This window comes from Pan paniscus, chromosome 7 (genome assembly GCF_029289425.2).
Source record: "Pan paniscus chromosome 7, NHGRI_mPanPan1-v2.0_pri, whole genome shotgun sequence".
NCBI classification, from domain to species: Eukaryota; Metazoa; Chordata; class Mammalia; order Primates; family Hominidae; genus Pan; species Pan paniscus.
In genome coordinates, this window is record NC_073256.2 from 119,207,033 (window position 1) to 119,226,409 (window position 19,377).

General features: G+C 40.2%; 2 protein-coding genes across 9 annotated transcripts in view; both read right to left on the minus strand.

Annotated features, from left to right (window-relative positions):
• The window catches only part of NCALD (neurocalcin delta), a 443,184-nt gene that overhangs the window by 172,215 nt on the left and 251,592 nt on the right, over positions 1-19,377 (minus strand). The gene's annotated exons all lie outside the window — the stretch shown is intronic.
• On the minus strand, positions 10,436-17,614 carry LOC117981473 (phosducin-like protein 3). Its single transcript, XM_034966434.3, has one exon. The coding sequence runs from the start codon at positions 13,056-13,058 to the stop codon at positions 12,339-12,341; it is 720 nt and encodes a 239-aa protein (XP_034822325.1). The 5' UTR covers positions 13,059-17,614; the 3' UTR covers positions 10,436-12,338.

Below are 19,377 nucleotides of genomic sequence, written 5' to 3' on the forward strand. Positions count from 1 at the left end.
AATAGCCTCAGAAAGGCATAAGATACTATATCCATGACCAAGAATAGGAGGCTAGATAAAGACCCCTTAGCAAATTAACAAAGAGATTCTAGAAGCTAAACGTATGATAGCAGAGATTTTTTAAGTTTAATAAAGAATTTTGGAGACACAATTTAAGAAATTTTCCTACACATAGTATAAAAAGAAAGAAAAGAAGTGTGAGGAAGAAGAATAGAGAGAAAGGATAAGAAGAGTAGTGCATTAAACCAAGATGTCCTTGTTCTATTATGAACAATAGAAATTCTGGAAGAGAAAATATCAGCATGTTCCCAAAACAGTAACATAAGAACATTTCCCAAAACAAAGGGTATGAGTTTCCAGACTGAATGTGCCCGTATGCCCAAAGGCCTGGCACAATAAATTTTTTAAAGACCCCAATAGGGCATATCATTGTGAAATTTTTAGGATGTCGGAGATAAAGAGTAGATTCAAAAGTTTCTAGAGATACATGATAGGTTATTATTTTTTAAAGGCTTAGAAATCAGAATTGCATTTTTGAAACTTTTCAAAAGCAGCATTGTACTTAAGAAGACCATGGAACATTGTCTTCAAAATGTTAAGAGGAAATGATTTCCAGTGAAGAATTATATTCAAAGCTAATATTGAAATCAAGAACTGGACCATGACAAATATCTTTTCATACATGCAAGTATTAAAACTTACCTCCAATACATGCTTTCTTAAGCTGCTGCCTCAGGAAACTACCGGAGGTTAGGTTCTATAAAAACAAGGATTAAAACTTGGAAAGACAAGGACATGAAGGCCATGGAGGACATCCAACACAAGAAATAGGGGAATCCTCCCAAGATGATGATGAAGTGGATTCTCAGAACAAAAGTATGTAGTAGGTTTAGAGAATAATCACTCCTGATTGACACAGGAGAGCAGAGAGTTCCATAAAGACAGCTCCAAGAAACACATGAACAAGAAACCACTAGAGCACCAGAAATGTTGACCCTTACTGAGAAAATTGTTCTGCTCTCCTGGAGCTATAGCCATTGGCAATTAAGTCCAGGAGAATAAAAAAGTTGTACAAGAAAGGAAATGTAATCATCACAAGTATCCATGTGGCTCATATGTTAGCTATAATGAGTCAACCATAATGACATAAACAGTGAATATTGTTTTAACCCATAATTGTGATAGTATTATATTGGGAAGATGGGAGTAAGAGAAGGTGTGCACTGGAGAATTGAGGGAGAGCTGCGGAATGGGGGAATGAGAGGAGCTAAATCATCATCTTACACTATAAGGAGACTGTGTCAAAATTGAAAAATCAAGAAACAGCAGTATATGCAGACTGTTTAGAAATATGGAGGCAGTGGTGAGCTGTAATTGCCTGTACCGACCCCCAAAAGCTGAATGTTAAATTTTTAGAAATTTTGTAAGCTGGTTGTAAAATACAGTCAATATTTAGAATGAAATTATATAAGCTTATGATTAAATAAATTATATCTAAAAGCCAAGGTAATATATTTAAAAACTCATCACTCCTCTAGAATTGGAAAAGCAAGGAAAGGATGCTCCCCTAGAGTCCCCAGAGGGAACCAGCCCTGCCTACACATTGATTTCAGCTCAGTGCGTCTGTTTAGACTTCTGACGCCCAGAATTGTAAGATAGTAAATCTGTGTTACTTTAAGTCATTAAGTTTGTAGTAATTTATTACACTAGCAAAAGAAAACTGATATGGGCAACTTTGTTCCTCTTGATTTGGGTTGTCGGTGGAGCTGAAGGGGAGGAAACTGAGAGATACCTGGACCACAGGAAGTTGACTGTGGAGCTCACTAAATTCTTGCCACCCTCCGAGTCAGTGGCGTTTCTCAGCTTATATTGGGAGAGACCGCTGTGGCTCTAGCTATCAGACCACACTATATACAGAACTGCTAAAAACATGGGTGGAACACACAGGTAGGAGGAGCAGAGGGAACAAAGACCTCATGAGAAACCTGGAAGACATAGTTTGAGCAAACCAAAATAAATATTTTAAGCCCATATATGTGATATTAAAAAAAAGCAAAAACAAAACAGCTCACCAAAGTATACAAGTGCCCTACCTCAAGAAAAGTAAACATGAAAATTACAATCTAAAAGAACAAATATATCCAATGGTAATGAATCATTAGACAGCTCTGTGTTGAGCACCTGCTACAAAAGATAACCTTAGGTTTCTATTGTGTTCTCTCACATGTTATTGCATTTCTCATATGTATGATTCCATTTGAGACCCTACGCATTTGTAAGATAGGAAGGCAGATGAGAAAATTAATGTTCACCAAAAGTAGGTGCCTTGTTGACATAAGTTAGCTGTTAAGGCTGCGTGTGTTCCTAGGTCTCGACTTCATGTCCAGGTACTGTTTATTTTTTCACTGTACAGTGCTGCAGTAAATAGAAGATACATTTCCTTGCCCTCAGGGAATTTGCAATCATTTATATTACAATTATATAACTGTCATTTAAAATAATCATAATAATTCCACAAATCTGCAAAAGGATTCATCACCAGGCTGCCCTTAAGTAGTAAACAAGACTGTTGCATTCCATGATACCACCAAGTATTCATGTACATGTTTTGAACTATCATGTCTGACAAAGAATTAGAAGTTAGTGTGACTTAAAATCAATCCAAAACAAAGGATTGACTTTCACAGACATTACAATATGTTAATAAAGAAATGAATAAAATTATAAAAATTTGTTTCAGTTGCAATTTTTCAGGAACACAGTTCCTATGTAAAGTAAATCTACACAATAATTAATAAACTACTTACGGCAATTGTGATATTTTCTAGGACTTACAGGATTTCCCTTAACCAAGTTTGAGGCCACAGGCACAACATTTTTTTTAGGAGCTGGTTCCAAATGAATGGTGTTTAAATTACTATCCATGAAGTCTCCTTAGTCTTAATCTTTCAAAGTCTTGGACAAAAGTTAGAAAATGTTTAGCATGTGCTTCACTTTGCTATGCTTTTTTCTAATAGCAAACTATTCAAATTACAAGCAAATAGTAGCTAGTGATTAATATCTAATAGCATAATAAAGGAGGCACTCAATTTTAACTAAAATTTTCAAAAATGACAAATATCCAAGTACAGCTGTGTACATTTCTCACTGACTTTTATTGCTGCCATTTATCATTTAATCTCATGCTAGTTTTCTCTAACAGGGACAAATAGAAAATCCCTCCCTCATTTGGGGAAGAGTCAATGTTAGGTCACATGCCCTGTCCTCAGCTCCCTGGGATGAGTGCTATGTGACTAAAGAAAAATTTTTCCAGCTTTCTCTGACAGCTCACTCCCTTTTAAAAAGGCATTATTCATAAAACACATTTGTTAAGCACTTACTGTCTCCCAAGTACTCTGCTACAAACTTTTACATATTATTTCATTTAATCTTCACAACAACCCAAATGAATCAGGAGTTTCGTCATCTTCAGAAGTGAAGGCCCAAGAAGAAAAGTCAAGTGTGTAAGTCCTCACAGCTCCTGAGGTTAAATAAATTATATTTAAAAGCCAAGGTTCTGAAATGAAATCCAAGCAAGTTGACCCCAGAGCCTGTTTCTCCACACCGTGTGCTCACCTCCTCAGAACTCCCACCCAGCTCCCAAACCTCCTCCTCACTCCATCACCTCTCATTCTCTTTCATCTGGGAATCATTCTCATGGTGCAAGGTGTGGTATAGAGGAAGACTGGAGCCCATCTCATCTGTGACTATTTTCTTATCAACCTTGTGGTTTTTCTTTGGCCAACTAGATTTACCCACTCAATCCGGATCTTGGTTCTGTAATTGCAGGGATGAGGTTTCTTTCCATTTGCCAACTTGGCCTCTGCCAAAGTCTTGCTTTCAATTTTTAAAAAAGACTGTATCACCTCTATCACCTCCCCTTTCTTTTTGAAATGTTTTAAACCATGTTTCTCACTTTTTTTTTTTTTAACCCAGGCTTCCTCTATCATCAACTGCCTTCTCCCACCAGCTAGGGGGATTTAGGCTGGCATTCCATTCTGTGGTTGGTATTCTTAAAATAACAGGGGATTGGAAATTTAGAGATGCTTCTGTGGGAGGGCAGGTCTCCATTCCTGCACTGAATGAAATTCATTTCCTTATTATTCCACATATTAATATCATATCAGGTAACCATTAAATGCTTTGAAAAACACAAAAGCACTTAGAGAGGCTAGAAAGCTATGGGTGAGAGTGGGGAGGACTATTTCAGACAAAGGGGTAGAGGAAGGGCTCTCTGAGGCAGTGACATTTGACAAAGATCTGGATGAAATGCAGGAGTGAGTCGTGTGACCATTGGGGGAAGACTTACTTGGCAAGAAACGGCAAACCAGGGTTGTGGTTCACTTAGGGAGGGGAGCTTTTAAAAAATGCTGATGCCTGCTTTGCATCCCTGAGCAATGAACTCAGAATTCCAAGGGGATGGGGCCTGGGCATTAGAGATTTTTTAAAATCTCCCCATGTGATTCTAACATGCAACAGAACAGAGAACTAAATAAACTACATTAACCAACAATCAGAACAGCACCTTATAATCAGATAGTATTACATACTTTCCAAAGCATTTACATGTCCTGTGTATGATTTCAATTAAGCTCAATCAATCTATAAGACACTTAAAGCAAGTCTACTTCCTGCTATACAGTGGCTCAGAGAACACAAAACTTTCTGCTTCAAGTCACCTGTGGAGTTGTGAGTTCCAGTTTCCTTTCAAGAGGCTAACTGTGTGAAAATGTGTCTACTCGACACACAAGGATATCAACAACCAACAACAAAGCAGGACCATGACCTACAAAAGCCACAGTGCACACAGGGCATGTGAGTGATGGAATGCCAGTGCTGATGAGAGCTGGTGGGATTAATTACGGATGCCTCCATGGAAAAGTAGAATCTTAAATGCCGACGGAGTAAAGGAGAGAGATCTGGAGAGAGAGAGGTGAGACAGGCATTTTAAGGTAACAACAAAACAACAAACAGGATCTTCATAAAGACTCGACAAGAAAAGCCATATTTTATATGACCTGATAGGATTGTTCCAATTTTCTTTTCTTTCTTTCTTTTTTTTTTTTTTTTTTTTTTGAGACGGAGTTTCCCTTTTCTTGCCCAGGCTGGAGTGCAATGGCACGATCTTGACTCACTGCAACCTCCGCCTCCTGGGTTAAAGCGATTCTTCTGTCTCAGCCTCCTGAGTAGCTGGAATTACAGGTGCCCAACACTACGCCCAGCTAGTTTTTGGTATTTTTAGTAGAGACGGGGTTTCACCATGTTGGCTAGGCTGGTCTAGAACTCCTGACCTCAGGTGATCCGCCCGTCTCAGCCTCCCAAAGTGCTGGGATTACAGGTGTGAGCCACCATGCCCAGCTGGATTGTTCCAATTTTCTAGAAGGACAAAGAGTACTTGTAATCTTTATCTGTCTTAAATGAAGGACTCAACACAGATTTGTTCACGAGTTTATAACAGATTGGTTAGAATGATATTTTCATTATAATAAGTGCTCTCATCAGCAGATGGGACAGTTCAAGGACTCAACAAGAAGTAAGGGGGTTCTAGTTTCTCCCTGATCATGGACAGACATGCACACATGCACATCTAAGATTATGTGCATAAATATTCTACATCCAGAATAAGAGAGATTTTGAATGATGAAAACTCACGTTTCTAATTTCATTGTAGCCAAAGACATATTTATCATTATTCCCTATCAATTTTATACCAAAGAACCAATCAAATAAAATGGTTTGAATTCCCTTTCCTGTTGTGTTTGTTGGAGTTTGAGGCACAGAAGTCAAATCTTTTCCCTGAGTTTGTGTTTAGGAGGACTCCAGGAGGGCTATTGCTAGCCTCTCTCCTCCCTGCCTCACTGTCCTAGGGGAGAAGGAGTGTTTTCTCTAATCAGTCCTTTGGGAATAGAAACTAGGAATGTGGAGCCTCAGCCCTTCGTCACTCAATTTTTCTCTTTGGGGTGTCAACTGCCTGCAGGAAACATGAACACTTACGTGGTCCCAGTCTGTGCTTTAGGGAGGCAGGGTTTATACTGTGTGGAAATCCTCTGGGGTTCCCTTTCTCCTCTCTCTCTCTTTCTCTCCTCTCTCTTTCTGGGTGGCTGCAGTGGTAGTGTTTGTGCATGTGATATTTCTTCCATTTAGTGTGAATTCACAGGTCATGCTCTCCAGTATGGTAGGTTTACTGGATCCTGGTGTAACTGAAATCAAGATTTTCTCCACCTACCCTCCTTTACTCAGTGTCATTGTATTTCTGCTATTTGTATTTATTATATTTGACAATAATAAATAACTGGTTTGGGGAATATCCTTGTGCCTAAAATACTTTTTTAGGAGCCACAGACTGTCTTATTTTTAATTTCAAGTGGATGGGGCTGGTTCTGTAATAATCTTAGGTCAATTATCAACTCTTCATATGTATTCAAAAGAGATCCACTTGGGTGATCTTGTGTCTAACTCTACTTCCTAGTGCTCCAGTACTTGAGAGAACTACATCCATTCCAGGATGATAGCCAGGCTAGAGTTGTTGAAGGAGCCTCAGCTGTACTCAGGCACAAGAGTGTCCATCAGTCTAGCTGAGTCTACTCATATCAAAGTTTCCATTAACTTCCATGTTGCTAAAGCCAATGGTCAATTCTCAGCCTCACCTCCCGGCATCATTTGACACAGCTGTTCAGTACCTTCACAAAATGATTTCTTCTTCCTACCTTCCCAAATGGTTGTTCTCATTTTCCTTTGCTGGTTCCCCCTCATCCTCCTGATCTCTACATTGGAGTCATCCAGGGCTTAGGTCTAGAAACTCTTCTTTTTTCTGTCCACACATACTTTCCAGGTGATCTCATCCAGTCCGATGGCTTTAGATAAAATCTACATGCTGACAATCACCAAATTTATATCTCCAGTCTGGCTCCTCTCCCCTGAACTGCAGATCTATACCTTCAAATACCTACTCATCTACTTTGCATACCTAATAGATGTTTAGGACTTAATATGTCCCCAGATTGTCCCTTGATCTTTCCTTCAAACTCTGTTTCCTTCCCAGTCATTCCTATTCTCATAACGGCAATTCCATTCTGGTTGTTTAAACCAAAACCATGGTGCTATTCATGACTTCTCTTCTCCTTACACCCCAGCCAGATACATGAGAAAATCCTGTTATATGAACTATCAAAACTGATCCAGAATCCGACCTCTTCTCATTACCACCATTTCTACCTCCAAATTTTAACACTAACAGCCATTCCCAGGGGGTATTACGACGGCCTCCTAACTGGTGCCGCTAGTTCTGTCCTTACCCTCTTTAGCCTCTTCAGAATGCGGCAGCCAGAGAGGTCTGACTTAAAGAAGTCAGAGCATGTCACTTCTCTGCTCAAGATCTTTCAAGCACTCCCATCCTACTCAGAGTACATGCCAGAGTTCTTATCCTTAAGAACCCTCTATGCTCTGGCTCCCTTCTCTGCTCTGACCACCACCTTCTACTATCCCCCATCTCTGTTCTCTCTGCTCCAGCCACTCTGGCCTTCCACCGTTCCTCAAGCACACCAGGCCACACCCAACACAGGCCTTTGTACTTGGCACTCCCTCGTCCTGGCATGGTCTCCCACCAAGTATCTGCCAGGCTACCTCCCTCATTTCCTTCAGGCTTTTTCTCAAAAGTCACCTTCTCAATGGAACTATCCTTGGCCATTCTATCTAAAATTTCAAACCGCCCCTACCTTCAATTTTCCTAGTTTTTTTCTCCTTAGCAATCATCACTACCTAAAATACTACATATTTTACTTGCTTATGTTGTTCCCTACCTAAATATCAACTCCATAAGGACATGGTTGCCTCTTATTCACCGCTTTCCCCCCAGGACCTAGCACAGTGCCTGGTGCACAGTAGAAGCTCCATAAATAATTGTCAAATGACTAAATGATGATGAAGCAACTTCTTAGAAATTTCTGAAGTAATTTTGAACTTCAGCTTTGTGACTGGAAATTTGATTCCTTTGGATTTTTAGCTCCACAGAAAAGCTTCCAATTTTGGACTTTAATTCCTCTGGACTTTAACATTGGAATTTTCACTGGCAAGGGGATTTAATTTGTAGGCTTTATTTTTTGTCTGTGAAATTTATCATGGAAAAGGGTTTATACAAATTGAAGGCATTGCCATATCGTGGACATTTTATTAATATTTATCTTAAAGTTGTCATGTTATCTCCCTGCTGAATCTCTGATGAGCCTACTGAAAAATGTGACATAATTAGGGATGAATTTTTCAGCTTTGGGTAATTTATTTAATGCACCATCTCTGAATTTGACATTGAAGTTCATTGTTCACTCATTCAATAAAATGTCATCTATGCCTAGGTATGCTGTGCTCATTCATTTGAACCAGGGGTCAGTTGCAAATTGAAGGGCTAAGAGCCATATCTGGTCCCCGCCCCCCGCCAATCTTTTTTTTGGCTTGCACATTGTTTAAAACAAAATGAAAATAGGTTTTTAGTTTTGCTAAGATGTAGCAACACTGGGCCCCTTTCCCTGGCACTGTATTTCTACTGCCTCCTTATTATGGACTGACAGTCTCCATTTGACCACAGCCCACCTCCAGGCATTCAATCATGCTGCTTGCCTGGCTGTTGGAGGAACACTGCTTGTAGACGCCAGCATCTGGCCCCTGCTCTGGGCCTCTAGACTTAGAGGGCCCCACTTCCGCCTTTTTTGTGTGTGCTCCTCCTCATGCATCAAGGAGTCTGAGAGCCCTGTGCCCACACTGAGCTTGCACTGACCTTCTCCTAAACCCTGACAGCCTTCCAGGTACCAGGGATCCCGGAATTCCCTGTTCAATTGGTCTGAGCTGAAGCAGGAGAATAGGGTCGGAAGGCAGGACACCTAAGGCTGATTCACGCTGACTTCCTAGAACTAAATCAAAAGGAAAACCCCAACTTGTCACACCTAAGTAACAAAAGGACCAAAGGTTACTCCCTTTGCAAACCTCCCCCATTTCTGCCTGGCAGATGCAAAGTTGAAAGTACCTTTGATTAGTTGCTTTCTGCAACCAATCAGATGTTTGCATAGGAGCATAATTTTGTGACTTCACTTCAGCCTCTGATTGGTTGCAGAAGGCAACTCCTTGACGCATGAGGAGAAGCACAGACCAAAAACAAGGCTTTCTGCAACCAACCAGACTGATCACAGGCCACTACTTCATTTGCATGGGGTATATGCCAAGAGCTCGATGGAAAACTTCTAGAGGGTATTTGGACCTCAGAAGATCCTGTAACCAGGGTCCTTGAGCCACTGCATGGCCCGCTCCCACTCTGTGGAGTATACTTTCATTTTCAATAAATCTCTGCTTTCATTGCTTCATTCTTTCATTGCTTTGCTGTGTATTTTGTCTAATTCTTTGTTCAAAATGCCAAGAACCTGGACAAATTGCAGTCAAGACCCTCTGCTGGTAACAGAGCCACTCCTAGGACCTGTGTGAGCCCTTGCCTGGGGAGGTCCTCCCAAGGGCAGACAAAACAGTTCTAGTGTAGGGGGCAGTGATGGTAAAGGATGGAGCTGTAACAGTGTGGGCCTGGAGAGTTCACACATGTGGTAGGCCTCCCAAAGACAGCCACATCCTAGTTCCCAGGGCCTATGAATATGTTACCTTCTATGGTAAGGACACTTTACAAATGTGATTAAGTTAAGGATCTCAGGATGGGAAGTTTATCCTGGATGATCTGGACAGGCCCAATGTAATTACAAGAATCTTTCAAGAGAGAGGGAGGAGGATCAGAGTCAGTAGTAGGAGATGTGGTGATGGAAGTAAGAGGTTGGAGTGATGAGATAAAGGGGCTCTGAGCTAAGGAATGTAGGCAGCCTGGAGCAGAGGGAAAAAGCAAGGGAAGACATTCTCCCCATAGGGCATCCAGAAGGAATGCAGCCCTGCTGGGACCTTGATTTTAGACTCTGATCTTCAGAACCACAAGATAATAAATTGGCATGGTTTTAGGCCACTATATTTGTGGTTAGTTTGTTACAGCAGCTACAGAAAACTAATACAGCTTGATTGCATGGGAGTCCTGCCACAAAGAGCCAGGGATGGGAAGGGAAGACAAGGTGCAGGGCTGCAGGTTCCATCTGCCTCTTGCCTCAGGCACCCTAAAATATTAATTGATAACAATAAAAGCTCAAAGTACTGTTTTAATAAAAGACTTAAACCAAAGTCTACACATGTATACTAATTTTTAAGTGTCATGTCTGTGCAATGACCAAAATTGTAGGTATTGTTAGCATAATGGCATTTAAGTTATCCTCCTGTTTATGTATTTGTTATAAAATCATTCAGGAGTGTGTTACAAAGAATAATTTAATCCAATCATGATAAACTAGATGCAAGCAAGAAAAATATTTTATTGGGGCTTGATTTCATGTATCTTTTTGACAAGCTTCAAACCAAATTTCTGTCTCAAATTTCTCAAATACTTACATGTGTTTTCTGTTCCCAGGAAACAGACACCATAATATTTTATTTTACAGTTTGAAAATTGAGGAAATTAAAAACAGAAAATACACTAGTTCATGAGCATGGGCACAATACTAACTCACCAGACGAAGAGGGGACTCAATTAGGTGTTGTGCTCTTTCCAACTCAGCCTCCCATCACTCTCTTTACTTCACATACTTAAAAATTTCCCATCACAAATATAATGACTTCAATAGTCTAGATATAAAGAAAAATGACTTTTTTCCTTACTGAAGAGCAGTGTTAGAAACGAGTATTTCAGAGAATGGACAGAACAAATACCTAATAAGAAAACCTTTTCCCATAGTTTCTGTCTTATCTTAGGGGATTCTGTTAAAGTTTGATTTGGCTGTACAGGTACTCACCAAGGTCCCTTTGTTCACATAAAGTTCATATGAAACAAATAAACAAGAATAAAAATCACATAAAAGAAAGTGCACTTAATAATCTTTTTTTGTTGTTGTTCTGATGACTTAAGTTGTTACTTTGTTTGAACCATTTCAGGAACCAGGCAAGGGTAGCAAAGTGGGCTGTGAAACACTTTAACTCAGTGGCCCACACCCATGCAGTGAATTCCCTTCTGGAAGAGGCCAACTCATCACTGCTGCTGCTGAGACTCATGTATTCTACACAAAGGTCTGACTTACTCAAAGCATTGACATAGTCTTGAAAATTCTGAAAAGTGAAAGATGGTCTATTTGTTTTGTTTTACTGGGGGCAAAGATCTGCAGAAGTAGGATTTGGCCCACAGGTCAGCCTCTACAGAGACTCGAGAATAGAGAAGAGAAAATAAAGAGGGAATGAGGAAACAAACAGTATCTACCAAAAAGGTTCAAAAAGGGTTCAAGGGACTATGCTCTACCACCGCCCCCACCCCCCCCCCAAAAAAAGAGAGAACGTTCATGAGTTATCTAAAGAACATCTGGCCGAAATTGACCTGAAAAAATGTAATTTTAGATGAATGTTCTCTCAAGTCTGGAAAGAAACCAAAACCTTATTATAAATATCCTAGTTGAGGTTCTAGAAAAACAGTACATGAAACTGCAATTCGTGTGCTTTGAGCGCAATTTAATTCTTAGGTTTTTCCTAAATTCATCCCAGGAAACAGTAATTGATAGTATTCCTGGCGCAGCTTAACCAAGAGCTTCTTGTCTTTTGGCTGAATCTGTCCTATCTGCTGTATGGACCATACCTAGTTTCCTCAGAGCCTCCCAGTTCCTGTCCCCTTTTGGAGAGGATGGTAATGATATCAGCACTCCCTCTTAATGGGCACTATTTTTAAATAGAAAAATCTGGAAAGGCACAAAACAATACAGAAGTTTTTTTCCAATCAGCCTTTGTGCAGCTGACTTGGCTCCTAACATACCTCCCTCCTCCTAATCAAAATTCTAGATTGGAACTCATCAGCTTTGACAGGGGCCCAGCACAATACATGCTAGACCCCAACACAGTTCCCCTCAACAGGGCTGGGACCATCTGCAGGCACTTACTTCAGCTGTGTGCCAGGGGAGATGTTCCCAAACAGAGATATTTTAATCCTCTGGAATTCAGATTTTCATTTTTTTTTTTTTTTGCCATACCAATAGCTGGTTTTAATTTTTTTAGAGGAAATACTATAGTTTAAAAAAAGAGTTCCAAAATATTTAACAGAATTTCCAGCAATGATTATTTCTAAAATGTAAAGATTTGAAACATAATTTATACAAAACTAAAAACCAGAAGGATTCATTCTTGCTTTTCCTTTTCTTAAAGAAATCCAGACAATTTGTCACAAGAAAGTTCAGCATGTGATAGCAGCTGCAGCCTCAGTCACCCTTGGAATCGCTGTCCCTCCTCATGGGGACAGAGCTCTGCACTGAAGACAGCAACACACCTTCAATCGGCTTCTTAGGGTTCTCCTCCAAGTCCGTCTTAACTGCTCCAGATTCAGACAGTTTCCACCCCAACTCATCTCTGGTCAGGTTCATGCCGCCAAACACCAGAGGACCGATCAACTGAGCCTTGATGTCTCCTTCCAAGTAAACAAATATCATGGGCAGATTCCTATCAGGATAATTGGGTATGCAGGTGGTTGAATTGGCTTTGATAAATTTGACATCAGGAAACTTCCTGGCAAGTCCACTGAGGTGCTGATTTATCAGGGCACAGAGGGGAATTCCTTGTTTGCAAAGGTGCAAGATGACCCACAAGCCCTCACTGGCTTTGGTAACTTCTTGAACATAATACTTCCCTGAAATCTCCAAAACTTCTCCAAATTTATTCTTCAGTTTAATTGCTTTCCCCTCAGCGAGTCTCTGCCATCTGTACATTTCAATAGCATGTTCATCCTCCTCATTAAACTCGTCTTCATGATCCTCCAGCTCTTCCAAAGTCATATCTTCGTATGTTGTCACCACTGACTGCTGAAGGATATGCTGCTCCTCTTCTGCCTTCTCTTCTGATTCTTTTAGACTTTCCTTGGTGGGTAAGATGCCATTCTTGTCTAAGATGTCATTCCACTCAGTGTCTGTGTTGGGGTCCTGCATCTTGTTTCCAATCGCTCAAGCCAGTCGTGCCGGGGAATTCAGATTTTCTAAAAACATGTTTACAATTTAAATTTGGCTGACCCTTGCAGATATGTGGGCCTAAGTCAATCAAATCTATACCATGATAAAGGCTAAGTTCCTTCTCTTTCTTAATTAAGTATGAAAAGATGCTAGAGGAAGTCTACACTCATTTCTAACTCTTTCTCTCTGGTAGCCTTAGATCCACCTTTCATGCCAAAAGTATATGTCATGGAGGAGCTAACCTGTTTAGAGCATGATCCCAATAGCAGGAAGTGTATTGAAGAATATCATACTTTGGGCCTCCAAGCTGAGCCCCTCTGTGTATCGAATCAGTTCTCACATCATACGAGAGAGAGACTCCGAAAGTCCAAAATGAGGAGGAAATGAGGATCTCTGCAAAGTCTCTTACCTTCCACTAATGCTTTGCTTCTGGGAGCAACTGCATTTCTCTGCAGTAGTTTTCCCCACCACTCCTCTCACTTTTCTGCTGCTTTATTTTATTTCAGTTAATTGCTCTTTCCCTTCAGCGTGTTCCTTTGCCATTGACTTCTGTTTTTTAAGCCAGCAAAATACCTTTCTTTCTTCTTTCCAGCAGCCCTTGGCCTCTTGGGAAGGCTTAGTCATTTCTGCACTACATTCCAAATCAAAACAAAGTGAACAATCTCCAATGCCTTGGAAAGGGCTCCCTCAGATTTTCATTGAGAATGGCTTTTTCTTTCCTCCCAAGGTCTAAGATCACTGGAAGAAGGACACTCAAGGCGGTGAAAGCTCCAGAGCTCTGTCCCTCACCTTCATGGTGATGCTTCCCAAAGTGTGCAAGGCAAACCATTGGAGTTACTCAAGACAGTTTTAGTGGTGCATAGTTATGGTGGATTATGGTTGTGTATTTATTTTCATGTGCTTTAGAAAAAAATATAGCTGGCATATCCAATTTCAAAGCTATTCACAGCTATAACTGCTGCTTAGGGCAAATGCAAGGTAAAATATAAAGAAGGAGTGGTTTAAAGAAAGACATTAAGTAAAAAATAATATAGATAGAATGTGATATAGTAAAAATCATGGAGATGGGACCTGAATGACAAAAGCCTGGGAAATGCTGCTTGATGGAAATGACTTGGACCTAGGAAGAATGGGACATGATGTCAGTTCTGGCTATACTGCCGCCCCCATTGCAAAGCCCTGAGCTTGGGGTAGATGGTGGGAAAGCAGCTGTTAGCCTATGAATCACCAGGCTAAGATTCACAATTTCACACCAGGGACCAAAAATACTCAGAAATGTTTCTGAATGGATAAATCAACTTCATATTATGCTACAACCAAGGATAGCATTGCCATTAAATTTACAATTAGAAGCACCCTGATCCAAACTTCTTTCAGTGTGGAGGCTAAAGCCTACAAAGGTCACATGATTTGGCCCAGTTTCACCCCAGGAAATAGTAGCAGAACTAGAACTTAGACCTCAAACATGATTCCTTCTAAATCTTTCTACTACATTTTGCTGCTAGATGTATTTCATATGCCCCAACAGTCTTATCTACTCCTGAATATATCTAGCTAGATTTCACAGACTAGGAGGAGATAAAATCAGAGAGGTAACATGGGGTGGGGGAGATTGTGTCAGAACTTGAAGGCCCGTTTGAGGACTTTCAGGAGGTTCAGCCCAAAGGTGGAGCTGATAGCTGTATCTAGACACTAGAGAATTAGCAGTAAACAAAAGAGACAACAAACTTTTCCATTGTGAAGGTTTACATTTTAATGGAGGAGAAAATCTAGAATCTGAAATTGCAAATCACCTATGTCTAAATATCAAATAAGTAATGGCCCACGATAATAGGATCCACACTGGGAAGGGTTTCCATGGGTTATCTGGCCAGCTGGGCTGTGATGGCCTCTTTCAGCATTTCCCACACTTCTGCTATATCCCAACAACCAAAGGCCCCCAGTCAAACAGCTGCGTTTTTCTTAATCAAAAAAAATTTTTTTTTTCTGAGACAGGGTCTCCCTCTGTTGCCCAGGCTGGAGTGTAGTGGCACAATCATACCTCACTGTAACCTCCAACTCTTGGGCTCAAGTGATCCTCCTGCCTCAGCCTCCTGAACAGCGAGGACTACAGGTGTGCACCACCACATCCAGCTAATTTAAAAAAATTTTTTTGTAGAGACGAGGTCTTACTATGTTGCCCAGGTTGGTCTCAAATTCCTGGCCTCAAGTGATCCTCTTGCCTCAGCCTCCCAAAGCACTGGGAATAGAGGTATGAGCCACTGTGCCCAGCATCTTATCCAATTTTTAACTCCTCTCCCCTTCCTAAGTAGAACAGGAGGGAGGGGTATAAGCGGAAAAAACAAACTGGCCAGAAAGAGAAAGGAGAGGAATCAATGGAAACAATGATTCTCCTACAAAGTATTTTAAGTCCTGAGCTATGCCAGACTAAGTATGTTACCTATGTTAATATTTTATTATTACATCATTAAATTGACAACATAACTGCATAATAATAATGACTAGCCAGTACTGAGAGTTTGCTATGTGCCGGGAAGTAGTCTAGACAGTCTGACCAACTTGATCTCACTTATTCTTTACCACAACACTATAACACAAGTACTATTATTTTTCATTTCACAGATGAAGAACTGGATGATCAGAGAGGTAAAGTCATTTGTTCCACATCCCACAGCCAGTAAATGGCAGAGTCCAGACACAGATGTCAGGATGCTGGACTCCAAAGTCCTGGCTCTTCATCCTGTTCCGGGAGCTCCCCTCCTCAACAGGAGGCAACAGCTAGCTCAGGCTGTCCAGCCAATGCACCATTCACACAGGATTTCCCTCCTTGCAAGTGTTCTTCTCAAGAATAGGCCCCCTCACTGACCCTGTCCCTTTCATCACTTCATTGTCCTTTTTTCTAACCTCTCTGCTCGGTGCTCCGTGTCCCCTGGTTACTGGGGTAACAGATATCTCGGATGGTTTTTGCTAGATTTCCATGACCATTGTGGTCTGTCTCTCTTTCCTAGCACTCCTCAGCCTTTTAATTCTCTCCTCATTATTGAAGCCAGCACGGAGCAATTTTTCAAAACGTCCAATTAGCAAGTGCACAGAAGGAACTGGATCCATAATTAATTAATGATTCTAAGACGCAACAAAGCAAAAGCAAAGCCAAGGACGTGGAAGGCACCAAAAACCGAAACTGCATGAGGAAGATGTCCACATTCAGGACCCCTCCCTGGGAAGGACAAAGAATTAAACAAGCTGCTCACTGATTCAAATCCCTAAAGAACCTCCACATGTCCTGGAATTGAAAAGACATCAATCACTGGATAACAATCCCAAGTGGAACATCTCTCCTCTCCAGGATGAATGGCTGCCTCTGTTGTAGTAGTGAACTGATTCTTTCTCTATTGTTTTTATGAGAGAAGCTTGGCCCCTCTTTCCTCTCAAAATTGTTCAAATCTTTTAGAGACAGTCTTTCTAGCTAGACGGTCCTAACCTCTGGGATTTCTTGCTCTTCCCCAGGCAGAAGTCAACTTAGAATACCAGGATTTAAGAGGTCAAGCTAGGATGACTGTGGAGAAAGAAAAAGGGAAAATAGTAGAGGAATGCCCGGATTCTCAGATGTACAGTTGCTATTCTAATTTGGAGAAGAAAGGAGGGCTTGGATGGGAGTCCACCCAGATCAAATTTTCTCAGACATCAACTCATTCTCCAACACACAGGATGAAGCGTAAATGACAAGGCAGTGCTAGCACAGTTATTAGTCAAAGTGCTGTCTTTTCATTAGGAGGAAATAGGGATTATGTTTGCTTTTGATTATTATGAACACTAGTTGCTGCCTGAAAGACTGGAGACAACAAAACAAATAGCCTGAACAGTATTATAGCAAGTTCCTGCATCTCACGGGACATCATGATATACTTGCTGGTAGTGAAAATTAGAAGACTTATATAGACCATGACAGTTGTAGGCATCCTTTACTACTTTTTCTTACCTGCAGCCTAATTTCCTTTTGGTTCTATATTGAGCCAATGCCAGCTTTCAGGGCTGATCTCTGTACTTAAGGGAGTGTATCTAAACCCACTCTGCCAAGCCACAGACTAAGCATTTTGCTTAATACCATGGCAATGGATACAAGCAATGTTAGATGAGAAAGAAAATAAAATGTCACCAGGACATTTACAAGACATAGTACTTATTGCTGCTGCTGCTCAAATAAAATAATAGTAAATACTGTTATGCATGTTGCTAAGCAATGTTGCATTTTCAGTCCTTAATAACTGCATTAGTAACACAAGATGGGAAAAACTACATTTTGATACCAATGAGACGTTTTGCTTTCTTTGAATAATCAGCCTCAGCAACCGATGACTTCCAGCACAAAGCAAAAGTGGTTATCTTTTCTCCCCTGGCTAGGATATATATGAGAACTCAGTGGTAAATTTCCTATTGGAAAGACTAAGGGTTCTCTCTGCTAACCCACTCCCCCACAAAGTCTTTAAGTCTTAAGTAAAAAATAAACGAATTAATAAATAAGTAACATTCTTTCCCTGAAATGTCTCCTCTCAGCTATTGTATATGTAGCAAGTGCTAGAAACCTGTGAATTTTAAATACAGTTAAAGATTTGAAGTAAAACGCATCTACAAATATATATCCTTCTGATTCAAAGATAATACTGATTTGAAGGATCTCATGTGAGGATAATCAACATTGCAGCAGTCCCAGATTCTGTATTAATAACAACCCTCTGGTTTACAGATACTAGAAGGTTGCTTAGGGTGAGCTGCTAACTAATGACTTCTTGTCCCTCTCCCCAGGTTACCCAGCATTCCCTGACTACCCAGAATTCCCAATTACCCAGCATTCCCCTATTATCCAGCATTCCTAGTTACCCAGCATTCCCTGGTTACCTAGCATTTCCCCATTTATCCAGCATTCCTGGCTACCCAGCATTCCCCAGTCATTCTGCATTTCTCAGCTACTACCTAAGCATTAGTCAGAGATAGTCTGCAAGGAAATAACCTTTTCAACAGTATTTTACCAGTGGAATTCTGGAAGCCTTCATCTCCTTACAGGAACAGTATTGCATAAAAGATACTATGTATGCTATAACATGGACCCTGGAGCCAGACTCCCTAGGAGAAATCCTGACTATACAATTTCCCATTTAAGTGACTTTGGGCAAATGAATGTCTTTTTGCCCCTTTTTTTCTCACCTGTTACTGCAATGATTAAATAAGTTGATATATATAAAGTACTTAGAGCAGTGCCTCCCTCTGGTTCTGGGGAAGAGCTGTTTGAACACCTCCCCATCAAAACAAGCAAATACTGCAGTTAGTAAAGGAGTAAAAAAGCTGACTCCAGAATGTACCCTTAGGATCTGTATTTGTATTACGTATTTGTATAATGCTTTTATATTTCAGAGGAAGCCACTGATCTAATGAAGCTAGAAAATACTAAATTTTGAAATTCTATAACATCAAACTGTTACTAATTATGGTTCTGGGCATATGCCTTATGTCCCAGAAATAACAAATGTTCCACAGAAAACTAAGTGGCCAAGGGTGGCAAAAACATATAGTAAATGTCCTCGTTTTTCTTGGCTGTTAACATTAATATAATGAAGCATTCAGTGAAAACTATGAACATTCAACTGCTACTTCCTACCACTTCAGAAGACATTCTTGAACCACTGAAAGTGAGAGCTGTTATGTTCAAACAGCACTGTCATGTAATTTATTAAGAATCTTACATTTTAAACTTCGAAAAATGTTACTCTGTCCCATAGAGATTACATTGGTAGATGCTAAACTAACTCCATGTGATTCTCATTTTCAGAAACACAATTTTAGACTGTTCAAGAGTTTCAATGTTTCTCCCTGAGCTGCATAATAGAAAGCCATTTGGGTTTTAAATATAATTTTGTTTTTTACAGGGGTTCCCTTGTACAAGGAACACATTTCTCTCATACAGTCTTGCTATTTAAGAGGCTAATTGTTTTAGATTTCTTTTAAGCTTCATTTTACTTAAGTGAACTTGAAGAGAATTTTTACATCTAGTGAAAGAAAATTAAATTATTAATCAAGTGATCTTTACTTATAAGGAGGTCATACCAGCACCAAGAAGCTAACATTATTTTTTTAGACTTTGTATTAAAGAGCATGTATTTTAAAAATAAATCAGACTGATGATCCCATTTATTCTTATTTTCTGTTATAAGTAAAGTATGATGATCCCACAGGTGCTAAACAGTGATCAAGATCTAATCCAAGCTACTTTGGAGGCAGAAACTGCTACTGACAGAACCTCTGC